Here is a 21,248-nt window from a genome sequence, read left to right as displayed (position 1 = left end):
AGCAATGTTCCAAAATCTAGTAGAAAGCCTTCCCAGAAGAGTGGAGGCTGTTATAGCAGTAAAGGGGGTACCAACTCCATATCAATGCCCATAATTTGAGATGTTTGACAATTAGGTGTCCACATACTTTTGGTCATGTAGTGTACCTTTAAAAAAAGTAGGGGCGTGGATCGGAAAACCAGTCAGTATTTGGTGTGACTACCATTTGCCTCATGCAGCGCGACACATCTCCTTAGCATAAAGTTGATCCGAATGTTCATTGTGGCCTGTGGAATGTTGTCCCAATCCTCTTCAATAGCGGGAACTGGAACATGCTGCCGTACACGTCGATCCAGAGCATCCCAAACCGGCTCAATGGGTGACATGAATCCTGTGTGTGCAGGCCATGGAAGAACTGGGACATTTTTAACTTCCAGGAATTGTGTACAGATCCCTGTGACGTGGGGCCATGAGTGGCCTTTTGTCCCCAGCACAAGGTTCATGTGTGTAATGACCCTACTTTTTAAATCAGCTTCTTGACACGCCACACCTGTCAGGTGGATGGATTATCTTGGCAAAGGAGAAATGCTCACTAACAGGGATGTAAACAAATGTGTGCACAACATTTGAGAGAAATAAGCTTTTTGTGAGTATGGACAATATCAGGGATCTTTTATTTCAGCTCATGAAACATGGAACCAACAGTTTACATGTTGTGTTTATATTTTTGTTCAGTGTATATGCACTGTGGCTTGACCATCTGCTCCTCTCAACTGTGTATTTGATGTGTGCTATCGGGGGCTGAGAAATTAGCAGAAGATACATTTCTGTTTCTCACTGTAATGGACAGTACATTTGTATTGATATGTGAAACACGTGTGTGTGTGTGTGAGATGAGTCAGTCTATTCATGATGACATGAAGATCAGTGGAACTAAGGTGGATGAGTGACTCAAACTGTCACGAGGGCTCATGGTTTCTGTTGATACAAGACTCTGCGACATGCACTTTTTTCTAACTTTCTGCTAACCAAGCAAGCTTTGTCATCTGTCACTAATCAGCAGCTTGAGCTGGAGTTCATTGCCCTGTTTATACCTGGTCCTAACATGTGTCCTGGGCCCGTATCCACAAATAATCTAGGAGTGCTGCTCTAGGATCAGTTTAGCCTTTTGGATCATATGAACAGTTCCTAGATCAGCACTCCTTATGAGACGCTTTGTGGATACGGGCCCAGATCTCGTCCACATTCTGATTGTGCCTTCATTTTTAGACTGGTACATGTAGAATAACTGATTATGATCAGTAGTCGGAATGTGTCATATCTACATATCTTACAATTGTAAACATATCTGGATTATCCAAACATTTCAATCGTCCCTCAAATCATTGACAGGTGGCACCATTGAACTAAGGCATCAATATAATTTAGGGGGAAATGGAGGTGTTTGATGCATGGGAATTATAATAAGGGCAGGCTAATAAACATTAAGACATTGGCCTAATGATAAAACAGGTGCATTTGCCGTTGGTAAGGAGCAGCATATAACCTCATGTTTATTTTATTTTGTTTATTTTTTAATAATCGTATTCCAGTACATCTCTCCTTTTCTGACAGGTTTATTCCCACTACTAGACAACAACTATTACCATTCATCCATTAAATAGTCAAGTATGCTCTAATGTAAATAGACGGTAGCCTATTTAAAATAGTTGACAGTATGGGTAGACTACAGTATTGCTGAGCACTACATCATAGCCTATACCAAGGCAGGAGATTGTGTTTCTATCTATTAATAAACAAAATATTGAACAACAATTCGTCTTTTCATAGAAGTGTGGGATGCAGCAATTAGGCCTTTTTAAATTATTTGAAAGCAGTGGTGTAAAGTACTTAAGTAATACTTTAAAGTAGGTTTTACTTAAGTCGTTTTTTGGGGTATCTTTACTGTCTTTTACCTTTACTTCACTACATTCCTAAAGAAATTTATGCCAGCAAAGGTGAACAATTTATTCAGCAATAATCATGGCAATGTAATAAATATGGGGTGCAATTTTCAAATAAAGCAATTTTGTTCCCCCCAGTTTAATCACTGGAATGTGCTGAAAAAAATGATGTACCTTATACTCCCATACATTTTCCCTGACACCCAAAATAACTTGTTACATTTTGAAGAGAGAACATCCCTGTTCATCCTTACTGTGTGCATCTGATCACTAAACACAAATGCTTTGTTTGTAAATTAAGTCTGAGTGTTGGGAGTGTGCCCCTGGCTATTCGTCAATAAAAATTAAAAAAGTTTTAAATTGTGCTGTCTGTTTTGCTTATTATAAGGAATTTGAAATTATTTACACTTTTACTTTTGATACTTAGTACATTTTAGCAATTCCAATTACTTTTTATTCTTAAGTATTTTTAAAACGATATATTACCAGTCAATATTACCAGTCAATTTACCAGTATATTTAAAACGATTTATTTGCACATTATGGTGGAACATAAGTATTTGGTCAATAACAAAAGTTTATCTCAATACTTTGTTATATACCCTTTGTTGGCAATGACAGAGGTCAAACGTTTTCTGTAAGTCTTCACAAGGTTTTCACACACTGTTGCTGGTATTTTGGCCCATTACTCCATGCAGATCTCCTCTAGAGCAGTGATGTTTTGGGGCTGTTGCTGGGCAACACGGACTTTCAACTCCCTCCAAAGATTTTCTATGGGGTTGAGATCTGGAGACTGGCTAGGCCACTCCAGGACCTTGAAATGCTTCTTACGAAGTCACTCCTTCGTTGCCTGGGCGGTGTGTTTGGGATCATTGTCATGCTGAAAGACCCAGCCACGTTTCATCTTCAATGCCCTTGCTGATGGAACATCTTGTCAACATAATTTTACATACTGGGACTATTGTAGTTCTGCTTTTTGTCTCACCTAGGAACGGCAGGCAAAATTCCATCGGCAGGCAACGATTTGACAATCCTACCCGTGTGCTTTAAAGTACATAGCGAAGCAGCGGAATAATTTAGTGAGTCGTCAACTTAGCTCATCATTAGGTTGGCTTTCACAATTGAGGAAGAGCCATAGAAAGAGAATGATGGTGCACTTACACAATCCTTACCGACAGCCTAAATGCCAATTTATGCTTGATCCAAAAATGTGGTCGGAGGCTTCATGTGACACAATTGCAGAGCTTCCGGAGGCATGCAGAGGCTCGATCAAGCTCCGTACCGTATCGCTGTGCGCCTGTCAAATTTTGTAACGATGCAGAGGGCTCCATATAGCTTTGACATGATTGGTTGATGATAGGTGGGGGTGGTACGTCCTTAATAAACACAAACTCACTTACTTGACAACTTCCTTCTGTCATGAGAATGTTTATCCCAATGGTTGAACTCAACTATCACTATAGCTTTGACCAATTCCCAGAAGTTTGTAATACCCTGGTTAATGAAGAATTAGACAAAGCCCCCAGTCTGCAATAGGTTAGTTCTTTGTTCAGAGTACTCTGAAGTCAAAAATGCAAACACAGTCATTTTATAACTCCCACCCCTACACACACACACACACACACACACACACACACACACACACACACACACACACACACACACACACACACACACACACACACACACAGTTTATCACTTTTCTACCTGCCTGGCAGTTTCTAGCCGTTCCTCTCCTCCCTAGATTAGAGGGGCTTTGGACGGGCCCTCTATCCTGTTGTCAGTTTTCAGAGTTATCACAAGTTGACAGTTCAGTTGGCCTTGAATGTCTCAACTCTACCCAGCTCATATTGCGAAATAGTAACACAATGGTCTAGTCACACACATTATGGAATTATTACTCTAACACATTCCATACAATTACATGATTTCAGGGTGGAATCCTTTAGTCATTACTTTAAACATATACATTCCTTTATCACCTTCACAATAGCTCTGCTCTGCTCCACTAGCACAATAATTATGAAACCCCTGACATGTACAGAGGCTGCATCGCAGTAAATTCTGTGTGGCCACTTCAGATGTTGGATTGACCATGCAGAGCCTTTTAAGTTGCTGGCGCACACATACAGTCTCCTGGAGAACGTTCCAGGCACGGTTGTCCCTGCTGTCAACACTGCTGTCCACACTGCAGCCTCTACGGATCAGTAAGCGCACACGCCTGACATTCCTCTCATGTGCTGCCACGCTGCAACAGCAAGGCTGGACACGGTGTCGCTGTGAGACTCGGTAAAGTCCATACTCCTTACTTCTCACCTGAATGACTCTGACAAAAAAAAGAGGGGTGGATATGATTTTTACATTTTTTATATTTCAGTAATTTAGCAGACGCTCTACTCCAGAGTGACTTACAGTAAGTGCATTCATCTAGGTGGGACAACCACATCTGTCACGAATCCCGTTTCCTGAGTCTGTTTTTTGCCTGTGTTCTGTCCTGGAGTGTTTTTTCCGGCGTCCTGGAACGCACCCTGTCTGGTTGCCGGGCAATGTAGCCAGTTGGGAGTTCTGATTACCCGCACCTGTATCCCATCAGCTATCTGCACACCTGGTCCTGATCATCATCTCTCCTCTTCATAAGCCCGGACCTGACATCCATTCCCTGCCGGATCATTAGCCATGAACAGTATGTTGTGCCATAGTATCAGCCTCAAGTTGGATAGAATTTGTTTTTTTTACGTATTGATTGCCTCAAACTTACCTCCGTTTGTTCTGTCTTCAGTTACTCACCTGGATCATTTACCCCATTCCCGCCTGGTCGTCGGAGGATTCCGCTTCCCCATTGGATCCACCTATTTACTCCCATCAACTCACCACCGCTGCCCGCTACGCCACCTGGATATATCTACCCATTCACTTGTAAATAAATACTCACCTTCTTCCTACTCTCCTTGTCCTGGTCTGCTTCTGGGTTTGATTTTGAAGAAACGTGACAACATCACAGGCATAGTAAGTACACTTTTCCTCAATATAGTAGCTATCAGCAAAGTCAGCAAACTATAGCACAAACATTTATAGCACAAACATTTCAATAACCTAATATTCTGACTTTCACGTATAGTTATCATTACTTCTCTAGAAGAAGAAGTAGCCACAACCCTCTAGTGGAAGTCCTGGCTAAGGTGCAAACCAATTTTTTGCTTTCTAAATTTAGTCTCACACGTGTACACTTCCTAATAGGCCATATTAATTCAACAAAAAAATATGCTTGGAAGCAGTGTAGCTAAATGTCCTCGTCTTTTCAGCTGTGTTTGCAACATTGACATAACACCCACATTAAACCACTTCTTTTTCTATGGTATTGTGACAGACTGCAAACAATCATTAGAGGTGCATGCCATCACCTATTGTACTGGTGGTAAACTATAGAAGAAAAAAAAACATTGTAGAAAAGGGGGGGAAAGAAACGTTATCATCCAAAATACCCAAAAAATAGACGTATTAAAAAACCCATCCCACTCCTTCAGTCACATTACAATTCAAGTCACATCCCTCACAGGCTAAGGGGCCTGTGAGGGCGGAACATCCTTTGACATTACTTGCAATGCCTCGGCTGTGAACTCAGTCCCAAAAAGTGCCCTGCTGCAATTTTCTCCGATTTCTTCTCCATTTGTGCTGTGCAGTTTATGACCATCCCTCGGTTGCAGAGAAACATTCACTGATGTGAGCTCTACTACCATGACTTCTTCAGCTCCACTCGCTCCTCCAACTCTTCTCAATACCTCCAGGTAGGAGACACACTGGAGAGCCCTTACTCTTGCCACCTCTGTCTCCTTCACCCTAACAGGGCAATCTGTGAATTCAGGCACATGTTCCCCACTACAATTGCAACATCTAACCTCCACTGGCATTCGATACTCTTCCCGTCTGCATACACTTGACCAATATCCATATCGCCACGAAGCACTTCATGATGACAGAAGTGAGTGTTACGAGAGGCTAGTTAAGGTTCATATCACCTCTACTTTACCTGACACCAGCAAATTTGCTCACCACCCCAATAGATCAACAGACGATGCCATCGCACTGCCCTATCTCATTTGGACAAGAGGAATACCTATGTAAGAATGCTGTTCATTAACTACAGCTCAGGCTTTTCATTAAGCTTGGTGCCCTGGGTATGAACACCGCCCTGTGCAACTGGGTCCTGAACTTCCTGACGGGCCTCCCCCAGGTGGTGAAGGTAGGAAACAACGCCACTTTGCTGATCCTCAACACAGGGGGCCCACAAGGGTGCGTGCTCAGCACCCTCCTGTACTCCCTGTTCACCCATGACTGCGTACCTCCAACTCAATCATCAAGTTTGCAGACGACATAACAGTCGTAGGCCTGATTACCAACAATGATGAGACAGCCTACAGGGAGGAGGTGAGGGCCCTGGCAGAGTGGTGCCAGGAAAATAACCACTCTTTCAACGTCAACAAAACAAAGGAGCTGATCGCAGAGGGAGGACCCCGCCCTATCCACTTCGATGGGACCGCAGTGGAGTTCAGCCAAGTTCCTTGGCGTACACATCACTGACAATCTGAAATGGTCTACCCATACAGACAGTGTGGTGAAGAAGGCGTAACAACGCCTCTTCAACCTCAGGAGACTGAAGAAATTTGACTTGGCCCCTAAGACCCTCAAACTTTAACACATGCACAATTGAGAACATCCTGTCGGGCTGTATCATCGCCTGGTACGGAAACTGTCCTCAACCACTGGCCAACGCATCACCTTGAGATAGAAGCTGTTTTTTAGTATCTCACTCCCAGCTTTGATGCCCAATGCCTGCCCTCCAGAACACCTACAGCACCTGATGTCACAGGAAGGCCAAAAAGATCATCGATATTAACCACCCTAGCTATAGCCTGTTCACCCCGCTATCGTCCAGAAGGTGAGGTCAGTACAGGTGCATCAAAGCTGGGACTGAGAGACTGAAAACAACTTCTATCACAAGGCCATCAGATGGTTAAATAGCCATCACAGGCACATTAGGGGCTGCTTCCCTATATACATAGACATGAAATCACTGGCCAGTTTAATAATGGAACACTAGTCACTTTAATAATGTTTACATACTGCTTCTCATCTCATATGTATATACTGCATTCTATTCTACTGTATTTAGTTAATGCCACTCCGACATTGCTCATCCTAATATTTGTACATTTCTTAATTCCATTCTTTTACTTTTAGATTGTGTGTATTGTTACATACTACTGCACTGTTGGAGCTAGGAACACAAGCATTTCGCTACACTCGCAATAACATTTGCTAAATATGGGAATGTGACCAATAAAATTTGATTTGACATTTTTTGCATTTATGGCACTGAAGGGGTTTGAATGCTCTTACAGGGTATCTCATATAGCCCAACTTTACATGAGAAAGGAGTGACTCTTCATCAAAGAACAAAAAAGTATGGATGAAGTGAATTTCTTCATCACGCCATCTACCATACGGATCAGTTGACATGCACCAACCACACCACCTACTTCCTCAGGTATTACATCTGCACACACTATGTGCCACCCCCAGAGAGAACCTTGATTGGCTCTCTACGATCCATACACAACTTCCACTCATATCGTCTTGAGGCCTGAGTATTCTGAAATCGAAATAAGCCCACTTTGTAACCCTCACCGACATCACTTCACCCAGTGCATCCATGACATTTATGGAGACTTCTCAGGTTACATTATTCTGAAACCCTCACTTGGACTAAAAACGAGTCTAGAACTTTCCTACATTGCCCTTAAAAGTATTCACACCGCTTTACTTTTTCCAAATTTTGTTGTTATAGACTGAATTTTCATGAATTAAATGTAGATTTTATGTGTCACTGGCCTACACACAATACCCCATAATGTGGAATTATGTTTGTCTGCAGTCATTAAGTTGTGAACCATTCAGAGGTGTGGGGGTCAATGGGAAGGGACGGGGCAATTACACATAGGGGAAAAAAATAGAACAATTGAGATGCAGGAGGAGTGGAGAATGCAGGCAACAGAAGTGATGACAGAGTTTACTATAAGTTATAATAAGGATGGACTGCGCATTGTTAAAACAGTTGGCTACGTGCACCATTGCACAAAAACCTCTTGAGAACTGAAGTAGCTAGGCTAGCTTAGGCGGGGAAGGACAGTAAGCCTGGAGTTGGGACCCATAAACCAAGGCTACAAGATCAAGATGAGATTGAGGCCTATTTGTTTTCATTCGAGAGGTCAAGCAGTAAGAGAACTATGGGCCCCGGAGCAGTGGGCAGGGATGCTGGTCCCCTTTCTGTCCGGGCATGCGCAGGCTGCGTATTTCAAACCCAGATCTTGCAGAAAACTAAGAAACTAAAGGCCAAAATCTTATCCTGGTACTGTCTGAATCCATGGGCACGGCAAAGCATTTCCAAACATGGACCTTCGATAGCAACGAGTCAGTAGGAGCCCAAATGTACCAATTAATACGTCTGACCAGGCATGGGCTAGAACCAGAGAAAGGAACCGATGCAGTCATCGAAAAACTGGTTATGGACAGGTGTCTCAAAGTAGGGCAAGGCAACCCCAAGACAGCAGATCAACTGGTCTAGCTAAAAGACTTTCCAAGCCACCGCAGAGCTGGTGAGCACATCTAGAGCAGATCGGCCTGCACCGGTACCAATGCCCAGTCTAAAGAATACGCCAGAAAGGCCCCAGGGAGACCTGAACAGGAGGCGAGAGAGCACCGTAGAACATTCCCCGAACCAGCACAGAGGAGATACCCGTTCACCCGAGATCTGCGAGAGACTATTTTTCCGGTGCAAGGAGCTCGGGCATACACTACCGTCCAAAAGTTTGGGATCACTTACAAATGTCCTTGTTTTTGAAAGGCATTTGTCCATTAAAATAACATCAAATTGATCAGAAATACAGTGTTAATGTTGTAAATGACTATTGTAGCTGGAAACGGCATATTTTTTAGGGAATATCTACATAGGCATACCGAGGCCCATTATCCGCAGCCATCACTCCTGTGTTCCAATGGCACGTTGTGTTAGCTAATCCAAGTGTATCATTTTAAAAGGCTAATCGATCGTTAGAAAACCCTTTTGTAATTATGTTAGCACACTTAAACTGTTGTCCTGATTTAAAGACGCAATAAAACTGGCCTTCTTTAGACTAGTTGAGAAACTGAAGATCTCGTACAACGCTGTGTACTACTCCCTTCACAGAAGAGTGCAAACTGGCTCTAACCAGAATAGAAAGAGGAGTGGGAGGCCCCGGTGCACAACTGAGCAAGAGGACAAGTACATTAGTGTCTAGTTTGAGAAACAGATGCCTCACAAGTCCTCAACTGGCAGCTTCTTTAAATAGTACCCGCAAACCACCAGTCTCAACATCAACAGTGAAGAGGCGACTCCGGGATGCTGACCTTCTAGGCCGAGTTGCAAAGAAAAAAACATCTCTGTCCAGTGTCTGTGTTCTTTTGCCCATCTCAATCTTTCTTTTCTTTGGCTAGTCTGAGAGATGGCTTTTTCTTTGCAAATTTGCCTAGAAGGCCAGTCTCCCGGCAGTGTCCCCTTAATGACAAATCTATGCCCATCGACCCTTCCTCCGGTCCAAGGGGCGTGCGTCCATGTACTATATCCCCACAGTGTTGGACTGCAGAGGGAGCCCCGTCCATGATTGTCCAAGGAGGACAGGTAGTATGATTACCCTAGTTCTGTCACACTTAGTACAGGAGAGAGATTTGTGTCAGGAACAAATGTCAGTCTCCTGTATCCATGGGGATACGTGTAAACACCCAGTGGTGCAGGCTACGTTAGTTACTCCCCGAGGCAAGTGCACTATGAAGGTGGGGGTGATGCATAAGCAATGTGAAGCAGTCATTGGTACACTCAGAGAAAACGCATCCCCAAAAGGATTACTGCATAAAGAAGGGCTTGCTGTACTGGGTGGTTAAGAGAAGGGGTGAAGTGCTAGAGCTCTTAATGGTGCCTAGAGCATATACTGTAGAGACCCTGAGTTGTACGTGGTGCATTCGCATGTGTTGGGAGGCCACTTGGCAGTAGAAAAACTAAAGAGCGCATCATGAGTAGATTCTACTGGACCCGAATTACAAGTGATGTAAAGGAGTAATGTGACCAGTGCCATGTTACCAGTGCCAAAAGAAAGCCCCCAAAGTAAATTACAGAAACCCGCTCACCCTCCTTCCATCACTGAAACGCCCTTTGAGCTTGTAGCCATGGATCTGGCCGGGGGCCACAAATATATATACTGGTGGTAATGAAAGACTTGTGTGTCTTGTACCAGATTTAAAAAAATAGACAAGTGTATATCATCCTCAGACAGATGGTTTAGGAGAACGCTTGAATAAAACACTAAAGACTAAAGCCTAAAAAGGCTATGAAATGGGACGGGAGGAACTGGCACATGTTTTTTGCTCTTAGGGAGGTGCCCCAGTCGTCAATGGGCTTCTCCCATTCAAGCTGTTATAATGGAGGCCACGCCATGCCGAGGGATCCTGGACCTCGCCAAAGAGGGGTGGGAAGCCCAGCCATGTCCACACAGAAATCTGATTGAGCATGTTACCCTAATGCGAGAACAGATGGCTACGGTGTGGTCAAAAGTGAAGGAACACATGGAGAGCGTGCAGCAAGCGCAACAGAGAGCCTACAGCATGACTGCGCAGACCCAACGTTTTAATGTAGGAGATAAACTACTCCTTTAAAATTCCGACAGAGGAACATAGGTTCTTAACTCAGTGGAGGGGTCGATTCGAAGTAATAGCAATAGTATCCCCTGTAAACTACAGAGTTAAGCAGCCAGTTCAACGAAAACCTAAACAGCTATACCACATCAACCTTATGAAGGAGTACCATGAAAGAAATTGAGATGTTCTGCTCCCAACAAGAGCAACCTCCGCCAGAGGAGAACCTACGGGCCCTAGTGGACTGACACCAGGAGGTATCCTCTTCCCTCCCAGGGAATACAGATCACATCCAGCATCATATATACACAGAGCTAGGCAAGAGAGTAAACTTAAGGCCTTACAGAATCCCTGTAAATTGCCAGAGAGGGAGTGAGAGAGTTATCATGTCGTCCCACAGCGCCTGGTCTAGTCCGATAGTTCTCATTCCAAAGCCAGACAGAACTGTGAGATTCTATTACAACTTCAGTTGACCCTCCTCTACACTTAACGTCGCTCCAGTTATCACTCCTTTCAACTGTGTCCTGCACCGGAGATGAAAGTAAGTCATAGTTATTGTCCCCAGTCGTGTGGTGCGGAGCGCAGGCTCCCTCTGGATTGCAGAAAGGCAAAAAAAAAATCTACACGATTCCAATTTGAGTCACCGACCCAACATTTAACCTCTTCTCCAACCAATTTGACACCACATATGGATCAGCCAGAATACAAGGATCCATTCTCGCCAAAAACCTCACTCCCACTAGGCCAATATCATCTTCATCACCATCTGAATGAGGCTCCATCTCGGCAGTCTTCACTCCACCTGCCACCGCAGTTAATTCATCCTCACTCTCATTATGTTAAATTTCCTTCTACAGCACTCCGTATATACTCTTAATATGTTGAGCTTTCTTCCTTTTTTCCCTGCCTGCCTTCTTACCGACCTCTATGGGTTCCTCTGCTCTGTGGCCATCTCCAAATCCGACAACCATTTGGGCGTAGTTCTACCTGCCATCTTGTCCTGTTCACAGCATTGTGCCGCTGTTCCACCCTGACAAAAACTCAGCTACCATTCAATGGTCCAGATTTCGAATGTTTTCCTCCAACGTCCATGTCACAGGATTCCCCAAAATGTGCGTGAGCGACTTCCCGGAGCCGCGAGCAAAAGCCAAGCTTAGCCACAATTTGTTGATTTTCGAAAGGATCATTGGTTTGTCAGTGAAGTGCTCTGAACTGAGCAAGGATTTTGTTTGACCCTTTCTTGAACCGGCCGAGTACCATTCTGTGAACATTTAAATATGTCATTTTGATTTTTGTAAGTTAAAAAGCCAACTCTTCCTCTGTTTTACAACGCACCTCGCTACCGCATAGATCGGTAGCGATCGCAAACTATTCAACCCCTTTGTTATGGCAAGCCTAAATACTTGTTTTGAATGACTACCTCATCTCTGTACACATAAAATTATCTGGGAGGTCCCTTAATCGAGCAGTGAATTTTAAACACAGATTCACCCACAAAGACCAGGGAGGTTTTCCAATGCCTCGCAAAGAAGGATGCCTATTGGTAGATGGGTAAAAAATAAAAATAAAGCACAAATTGAATATCCCTTTGAGCATGGTGAAGTTATTAATTACAATTTGGATGGTGTATTAATACACCTAGGCACTACAAAGATACAGGCATCCTTCCTAACTCAGTTGCCGGACAGGAAGGAAACCGCTCAGGGATTTCACCATGAGGCCAATAGTGACTTTAAAACAGTTATAGAGTTTAATGGCTGTGATAGGAGAAAACTGAGGATGGATCTGTAATGGAATTGTAATGTTTGTACTAATTTCTGTGTTCTATTTATGTGCTGTTCTATAAACCAATATCTGTGTTCATGCAAGTGGCTGACTGAACAAATCCTCACTATCAGTAGCTGCAATTTGGCATACGCCCAGACCTTGTTTTGAGAATTAACGAAAGACATCTCAGTTTTAAGGTCTCAGCTTAGAGAGAAGGAGCCTCGTGAGGTATTGGTCTGTCACATGTTATGAATACAGTATTGGTCGGTCACATGAATGAAACGGTAATGATTAATTCATTATGCAAATATAACTTGTCTGTGTATAGCTGTATATAAGACAACTGTTGGGACAGCCCAGGCACAGCTCCTGATTGACATGTGTACTATGGTGCATTGAGTTGGTTGGAACCTCTCCAGCGCTGACAAATAAACAATGATTAATTTAAGATTGACTTTGAGTCAAGAATTTCCACGACAGATCAACAACATTGTAGTTACTCCACAATACTAACCTAAATGACAGAGTGAAAAGGAAGCCTGTACAGAATATAAACATTCAAAAACATGCATCCTGTTTGCAAAAAATGTGTCAAAGAAAGAAACTTTGTCTTGAATGCAAGGTGTTGTGTTTGGGGCAAATCCAACATAAAACATCACTGAGTAACACTTCATATTATCAAGTATGGTGGTGGCTGCATCATGTTATGGGTATGCTTGTCATCGTCAAGGACTATGTAGTTTTTTGGGATAAAAATAACGTAATAGAGCTACGAACAGGCACTCCTAGAGGAAAACCTGGTTTAGTCTGCTTTCCAACAGACACTGGGGAAAAAATGCACTTTTCAGCAGGACAATAACCTAAAACACAAGGCCAAATATACACTGGAGTTTCTTACAAAGATGACATTGAATGTTCCTAAGTGGCCTAATTAGTTTGGACTTAAATCCGCTTAAAAATTTATAAATCTATGGCAAGACTTGAAAATAGCTGTCTAGCAATGATCAACAACCAACTTGACAGAGCTTGAAGAATTTTTAAAATAATATTATGCAAATATTGTACAATCCAGGTGTGCAAAGCACTTAGAGACGTACCCAGAAAGACTCACAGCTGTAATCGCTGCCAAAGATTCTAACGTGTTAATTCAGCGGTTAGAGAAGTCAGATTTGAAAATTCCTAATAAGACACTTGTCATCTCCTTTGTGCACAAAACATCCATTGGATTATTCAAATATGTGTCACTCACAGGTCGTGTTCGGAGAATCAAAATTGTGATGTATCATGGGTAAATTGTGACTAACAGAGCTACAAATAACAATGAGTCGTTATTTATGATGCAAGGTGATTTGTAGATCAGTCAATTGGCAGTCGCCTGCACTGTCGACTGCAATGTCGAACAAGTCCATTAACATTTTATATCGGTTCGTGCTTTCCGGGATACTTGGAACAACCCTAGCCAGTTAAATGTTACATTTAAAATGGTTAGAGTTTAGGGTAGGGACATCCCAAGGAAGCCGAATAACACTTTCCACATTTTTGTATGGCGTGATGACATCAGCACTGCTGCTCCATGTGCACATGTGATGTTGGTCCCACTGAGGTTTTGGGAGTGTTCGAGCTATCGCTTTTGTCAAGTTGGTGACCATTGTTGGTTGTGTGGTTTGATGATCCATGGCTTTATGATGAGAACCTTGCCGGAGACCTGAAGACATCTGTTAGTTTGACATCGCCAGACCAGCTGCGCGTGTCTCGGCCATCAAGCATTTCGATTGTCTATCCCCGCCAAATGCTTTAATGACACGCAGGTTAAAATACCAAAATCAACTATAACTGTATTAATTTGGGTCCAGGTTGAAACACACATGAAACATTCATTGACATTTAGCTAGGTTGCTGTTGCTAACTAGTTTGTTGTGGGATATTATTTTAGCTTAAGTGCATTTGATCCTTTTTTATCTGGATATTTGTATTTGTATTTTATTTTGTGTGACCTGGAGTCATATAAAATTGTGTGTTTCTCTACTCTGATGATTAATCCACAGATAAAAGTGGAATCCTAGTTAGTTATCTTTGATTAATCTCTCCTCGTTCATCTTTCAAGCACCTACGTGGGTTTTAATGCTTGTGAAAACCAATGAGTAGATGGGAGGCAGGGACTTGCAGCTAGCAGTAAGGATGAAATTAAACGGTACACTGTGTGTACAAAACATTAGGAACACATTCCTAATTTTGAGTTGCACGCCCTTTTGCCCTCCAAACAGCCTCAATTTCTTTGGGGACATGAACTCTACAAGATGTCAAGCATTCCACAATCCATGTCTCAATTGTCACAAAGTGGATTGAAGTGGATTTAACAAGTGACATCAATAACCGATCATAGCTTTCACCTGGATTCACCTGGTCAGTCTGTCAGAGATCATCAACTAGATTCAGCTGCAGGACGATTTGTTCCTTGAGTGGATGGTCGGGGGGCCTGAACTTAATTACAAATCATTTGTAGACTGCAAATTGACTGCAAGAAGCCCAAACAGACATGTTTGACAAAGACATAATCATTGCAAACCTTGCTTCCAATTTGTATATGATCTTGTCTCTCTATTATGCATGAGAATACACAGGAACAGACTTTGTAACATAAAATCACTTTGTGTCCAACAATTTTCTTTGCTCAGAAAACTTTGGCGCCAAATAAAACCACCCGCCAGCTTGGGGAACCCTGGTCTTTGTCATGTAAAGAGCAGGTGTTCCTAATGTTTTTGACACTCAGGTTGAAATACAGTGCATTCGGAAAGTATTAAGACCCTCGACTTTTTCATAATGTTGTTAGGTTAGAGCCTTATTCTAAAATGGATTAAATAAATGTTTTCCCTCATGACAAAGCGAAAACATGTTTTAAAAACAGATACCTTATTTACATAAGTATTCAGACCCTTTGCTATGAGACTCAAAATTGATCTCAGGTGCATCCTGTTTCCATTGATCATCGTTGAGATGTTTCCACAACTTGATTGGAGTCCACCTGTGGTAAATTCAATTGATTCGACATGATTTGGAAAGGCACACACCTGTCTATATAAGGTCCCACAGTTGACAGTGTAAGTCCGAGAAAAAACCAAGCCATGAGGACAAAGGAATTGTCCGTAGAGCTCTGAGACAGGATTGTGTTGAGGCACAGATCTGGGGAAGGGTACCAAAACATTTATGCAGCATTGAAGGTCGCCAAGAACAGCCGCCTTCATCATTCTTAAATGGAAGAAGTTTGGAAGACTCTTCCTAGAGCTGGCCGCCCGAGACAAACTGAGCAACTGGGGGAGAAGGGCCTTGATCAGGGAGGTGACCAAGGACCCGATGGTCACTCTGACAGAGCTCCAGAGTTCTTCTGTGGAGATGGGAGAACCTTCCAGAAGGACAACCATCTCTGCAGCACTGCACCAATCAGGCCTTTATGGAGGAGTGGCCAGATGGAAGCCACTCCTCTGTAAGGCACATGACAGCCCACTTGGAGTTTGCCAAAAAGCGCCTAAAGGACTCTCAAACAAGATTCTCTGGTCTGATGAAATCAACACTGAACTCTTTGGCCTGTATGCCAAGCACCACGCCTGGAGGAAACCTGGCACCATCCCTAAGGTGAAGCATGGTATTGGCAGAATCATGCTGTGGGGATGTTTTTCACTGGCAGGGCATGGTAAACTAGTCAGTATCGAGGGAAAGATGAACAGAGCAAAGTACAGAGAGATCCTTAATGGGGTCCTGAGTGCTCTGGAGCAGGTTCTCAGGAAGGTTCACCTTCCAACAGGACAACGAAACTAGGCAAACAGCCAAAACAATGCAAGAGTGGCTTCAGGACAAGTCTTTGAATGCCCTTGAGTTGCCCAGCCAGAGCCCGGAGAGAGGATGAACTTCACTTGCTAATGTAAAATGGTGGTGGTACATGCCACTGCCAGAGGAGATGTAGCTGGCTGCCACAGGTATAGTAAAGTAAAAGTTGGTGATGGTACATGTCGTTGCCACAGATGTAGGAGTGTAAAATGTTTATGGTGCATGTGGTTTTTATGGTGGCGGTCGTACCTCTTGAGCTCTTTAAAATGGAGTACCGCTTGAGGTCTTTTAAGCTCTTTAAAATGGCAGTACCTCTTGAGATGAGCCATCTTCTCCCTTTCACCGATGTCCACTGTGCTGACAACCGCCTCTGCCTTCTTCTTGGCTGATTCCATCTTCTTCAGCATCTGTCACACCACACAAACAGGTCATATATTACTGCCTATCCTCCATCTTTGTCTTGAATAAACAACTATCAACCCCCCTCTTGAATATACAGCTATCAACCCCCCTCTTCCACTTTCCTTCTCTCCCTCTATTTACCCTTTTCTTCCCACACTGCCTTTTTCACCCTTTCTCCCTCTGCTCCCACCTTTTGCATTTAAATGTTTAGTCATTTAGCAGACGCTCTTATCCAGAGTGACTTACCTTTCTCAAGGGCACATCGACAGGTTTTTCACCTAGTCGGCTCGGGGATTAGAACCAGCAGCCTTTAGGTTAATGGCCCAATGCTCTTAACTGCTAGGTTCCTCTCAATTCCCTTCTCTTTCCCCCTCTCCCTTCCTTTCATTCACTTCCCCTCCTTTCTCACCTTTCCTCTCTCCTTCCACCATACATCCCATAATTTCCCCCTCTCCATCCCCATCGCTCCCTCTCTTACCCTGCTCTTCTTCCTGGCCTTAGCCTCGGCCACTCGCTTAATGGGCCTGGCGTTGATCTCCTTCCATTTTGCCTTGTTCTCCTCCACCATCTCCTTGGTGACGAGGATGGGCTTATTCCTGTGTTTTTTCTCGTCATCCACAAACCACTCAAGCACCTCGCACTGGTCCTCCGAACTCACAAACCTGAACACACACACCGTCACACTTGAAAGCAGAAATAATACAAGGCATGGCTAAATAAAATTACTATTGTTCATTCATATAGTGTGCCTGCAAGCGTCATTAGTGAACACACACGCACAGTAATCATCTAATCTTGCCTGTGAAAGGAGCCATCTACCAGGTCCCTCTCTCGCTTCTTGGACGTGGCGATCTGACAGCCCAGGGCCATACCCTCTGAATTCATGACGCAAACACGCTTGCCTGGGATAACACATGCACACCAGTTAAAGCTTCAGAACAGATTAAATCTAGCCATTGGTCGAAACAGCTATGAGTCACTCTGTAAGGCCCTCCCCCTAGCCATGTTTTCTTTACTCACTGGTGCTCTCCACTAGCACCACCTGGAAGTCATCACCGTTGGCATCGCCTTGAATACCGCCTGACCCTTTAGCCTTCTACATCTGAGCGAAGCTCCTGTAGACCACACGTAAAGTGCATAATTTGGTCATAAGCCAAGTGACAATGTCTACCAGCATTACCCCCATTGGAATCTGTCAAATAATAGACGGTGCCATCTAATATCAATTTAAAATCAAATCTAAGATACACTACATGAACAAAAGTATGTGGACACCTGCTCGTCGAACATCTTATTCCAAAATCATGGGCGTTAATATGGAGTTGGTCCCCCTTTGCTGCTATAACAGCTTTCACTCTTTTGGGAAGGCTTGCCACACGTGACAAATGTTATTTGTCACATGCGCCGAATACAACAGGTCACCTTACAGGGAAATGCTTACTTTTTGCCCCCTCTCTCGCGTTGATCTTTCCTCTGCATGCCCCGCATGTCCTTCTTCATGCGGCAGTCCACCACTTTGAACTTCCCCTTGACGCCGCACAGCTTGGTTCCGGAGCCCTTCTTGGCCACAACGTTATTGCCAGAATCTTGTAGTATTTAAAATTTAAACCGCAATCCTGTATGGTCAAGTAACACACTGACACTCATTTGACCTCTGACCTTAGGTGCTTATGCTATCTGTCGGCATTACTCTGTGGTGATGTCCTCTGTCAGAGCGACCACATTGGGAATAGCCTCGATTGGGACCAAGTCGACACCTGAGAAAAGAGAGGAACGTCATAACGCCATAAAAAAACTATCACATCATGTTTAACTGCGATAGTAGTAATATAAAATGAATTAGTTGGTATACAGTGCATTCGGAAAGTATTCAGACCCCTTGACTTTTCCCACATTTTGCATTACAGCCTTATTCTAAAATAGATACAATTTTTTTTTTTCCCCTCAATCTTCACACAATATCCCATAATCACAAAGCAAAAACTTTTTTTAAATGTTAGTAAATGCTTTAAAAAATAAATAAAACTGAAATATTACATTTACATAAGTATTCAGACAATTTACTCAGTACTTTGTTGAAGCACCTTTGGCAGCGATTACATCCTCGAGTCTTCTTGGGTATGACGCTACAAGCTTGGCGCACCTGTACCTGTATTCTTCTCTGCAGATCCACTCAAGCTCTGTTAGGTTGGATGGTGAGCGTTGCTGCACAGCTATTTTCAGGTCTCTCCAGAAATGTTTGAGCCGGTTCAAGTCTGGGCTCTGGCTGGGCCACTCAAGGACATTCAGGGACTTGTCCCGAAGCCACTCCTGCATTGTCTTGGCTGTGTGCTTACGGTTGTTGTCTTTTTGGAAGGTGAATCTTCACCCCAGTCTGAGGACCTGAGCACTCTGGAGTAGGTTTTCATCAAGGATCTTTATACTTAGCTCCATTCATCTTTCCCTCAATTCTGACTAGTCTCCCAGTCCCTGCAGCTGAAAAACATCCCCATACCATGGTGCTGCCACCATCATGCTTCAGTGTAGGGATGGTGCCAGGTTTCCTCCAGATGTGACGCATGGCATTCAGGTCAAAGCGTTCAATCTTGGTTTCATCAGATGAGAGAATATTGTTTCTTATGATCGTAGAGTATTTTGGTGCCTTTTGACAAACTCCAAGCGGGCTGTCATGTGCCTTTTACTGAGGAGTGGCTTCCATCTGGCCACTCCTCCATAAAGGCCTGATTGATGGAGTGCTGCAGAGATGGTTGTCCTTCTGGAAGGTTATCCCATCTCCACAGAGGAACTCTGGAGCTCTGTCAGAGTGACCATCGGGTCCTGGTCACCTCCCTGACCAAGGCCCTTCTCCCCCAATTGCTCAGTTTGGCCAGGCGGCCAGCTCTTGGAAGTCTTGGTGGTTCCAATCTTCTTCTATTTAAGAATGATGGAGGCGACTGTGTTCTTGGGGACCTTCAATGCTGCAGAAATGTTTTGGTACCCTTCCCCAGATCTGTGCCTCGACACAATCCTGTCTCAGAGCTCTACGGACAATTCCTTCGACCTCGTGGCTTGGTTTTTTCTCTGACATGCACTGTCAACTTTGGGACCTTATATAGGCAGGTACGTGCCTTTGAAAATCATGTACAATCAATTGAATTTACCACAGGTGGGCTCCAATCATGTTGTAGAAACATCTAAAGGATGATCAATGGAAAAAGGATGCACCTGAGCTCAATTTCGAGTCTAATAGCAAAGGGTCTGAATACTTATATATATATATATATATATATCAGAGAATATTGTTTCAATCTACACACAATATCCCATAATGACAAAGCGAAAATAATTTTTGCTTTGTCATTATGGGATATTGTGTGTAGATTGATGAAAAAAATGTATTTAATCAATTTCACAAAAGTAATGTTACAAAATATGGAAAAAGTCAATGGTCTGAATACTTTCCGAATGCACTGTATATTAGTGGTGGAAGAGAGGAGGTTTGGCTCCCCAAAAATAAGACTGGAGACGGGCATAAACGTGGACGCCACCTGTAACCTAAGGTATGATCAAGAGAAAGAATGTAAACAAAATATTAACAATACAGTAGCAACTATTCAAAACAAGCAAAAACAACAATACTTCATTGGAAGACATGATAGGTCTATGATTGACATTTTTTGTTATTTAGCAGATGCTCCTATCCAGAGAGACCTACATGAGCAATTAGGGTTAAGTGCATTGCTCAAGGGCACATCGACATATTTATCAACTAGTCAGCTCAGGGATTTGAACCAGTGACCTTGCCCAACAGTCTTAACAGCTGTGCTACCTGCTGACCCAATCCTATTGCTAAAGTACAACTTGACTATCACTTAGTAGGGTTTGAGTGTATATTGAAATACTTTACAGGTGACAATGCTTGCTACTCACCAACCACCTGGAGCTGCACACAAGTCCACAAGAGCCCTGGACTTCTGCAGGAACTGGAATTTATGGTTCAACTGAATAAGTTTAAAGGAAGAACGTGAACGATATCCTGAAGGAGTGGAAAGCAAGTATTAAACACATATAACAAGCCAATGTCTACATAGCTAAGTTAGCTGTTTCAAAACAAACCAGCTGGCTTCAACTACTGTATCAGAACCCTGAAAAGCCAGTTAGTTTCTAACGTTACTAGCTAGCTATGTTATTGAGTATTGATGGCTAAGTATATGGGTCAAGTGCACCCGAATCACTGGTTGGCAACATTAGGTACATTATATATTCTCAAACTCAGAAGCACACAGTACAGCCAGAGTAGCTTTCTGTATCTTTAGCTAGCTAGTTAAGTTAGTCCATTTAAATGGGGCTAACGTTAATACTAATAGCACGATGTGTCTGGAGAAAGATAACAGATCCTACCTGTTTCCTTTGCTAAGTGGTGGAAATGATATTTTCTGGTCTTTCCAACTTTGAGTTTGTTCCCCAAGTTTGCTGGCGTTGTTGATCACTTAAGACGAAAATTGTGCGTTTCCTTTGGAATAATATGATTTACATATGACTGACGCATATCGTCAACCACCTTCATTAAAACGGAACACGTGTGGCTTCTCTGCGCATGAAATCTAACTCGCATAACAGTTTGACGCCTGGAAA

The 21,248-nt window shown here is 43.2% G+C and overlaps 1 protein-coding gene, 1 long non-coding RNA gene and 1 other non-coding gene across 3 annotated transcripts; all 3 read right to left on the bottom strand.

Moving 5' to 3' along the window:
• Positions 1–3,850: 3,850 nt before the first annotated feature.
• On the bottom strand, positions 3,851–8,553 carry LOC118964618 (uncharacterized). Its single transcript, XR_005051758.2, has 2 exons — positions 4,335–8,553; positions 3,851–4,248 (listed from the first exon to the last, which is right to left on the bottom strand). It is a non-coding gene; the product is annotated as an uncharacterized LOC118964618 (long non-coding RNA).
• Positions 8,554–12,370: 3,817 nt separating this feature from the next.
• LOC149983512 (pre-rRNA 2'-O-ribose RNA methyltransferase FTSJ3-like) lies at positions 12,371–17,396 on the bottom strand. Its single transcript, XM_090236686.1, has 3 exons — positions 17,392–17,396; positions 17,113–17,296; positions 12,371–16,639 (listed from the first exon to the last, which is right to left on the bottom strand). Exons 1-3 carry the CDS (start codon positions 17,394–17,396, stop codon positions 16,322–16,324), a joined length of 507 nt encoding a protein of 168 aa, XP_090092812.1. The 3' UTR covers positions 12,371–16,321.
• An 18-nt stretch (positions 17,397–17,414) lies between these two features.
• On the bottom strand, positions 17,415–21,226 carry LOC110524017 (phospholipase A and acyltransferase 1). The gene is made up of 4 exons (XR_016496437.1): positions 21,015–21,226; positions 20,544–20,649; positions 18,076–18,391; positions 17,415–17,536 (listed from the first exon to the last, which is right to left on the bottom strand). It is a non-coding gene; the product is annotated as a phospholipase A and acyltransferase 1 (transcript).
• Positions 21,227–21,248: the final 22 nt, after the last annotated feature.

The sequence above is a fragment of the Oncorhynchus mykiss genome, chromosome 5 (assembly GCF_057628025.1).
Source record: "Oncorhynchus mykiss isolate SJ-2025 chromosome 5, ASM5762802v1, whole genome shotgun sequence".
In the NCBI taxonomy this organism is placed as follows: Eukaryota; Metazoa; Chordata; class Actinopteri; order Salmoniformes; family Salmonidae; genus Oncorhynchus; species Oncorhynchus mykiss.
Note: the sequence above shows the minus strand (reverse complement) of the source record. Positions and strands in the feature narration are given on the sequence as shown.

Bases quoted from the DNA above. Each gene is read 5' to 3' on its own strand.
- LOC149983512 (XM_090236686.1), bottom strand. The intron at 16,640-17,112 runs GTAAGAGAGGGA...GTGGTGTGACAG, and splicing joins AGGCCAGGAAGAAGAGCAGG to ATGCTGAAGAAGATGGAATC.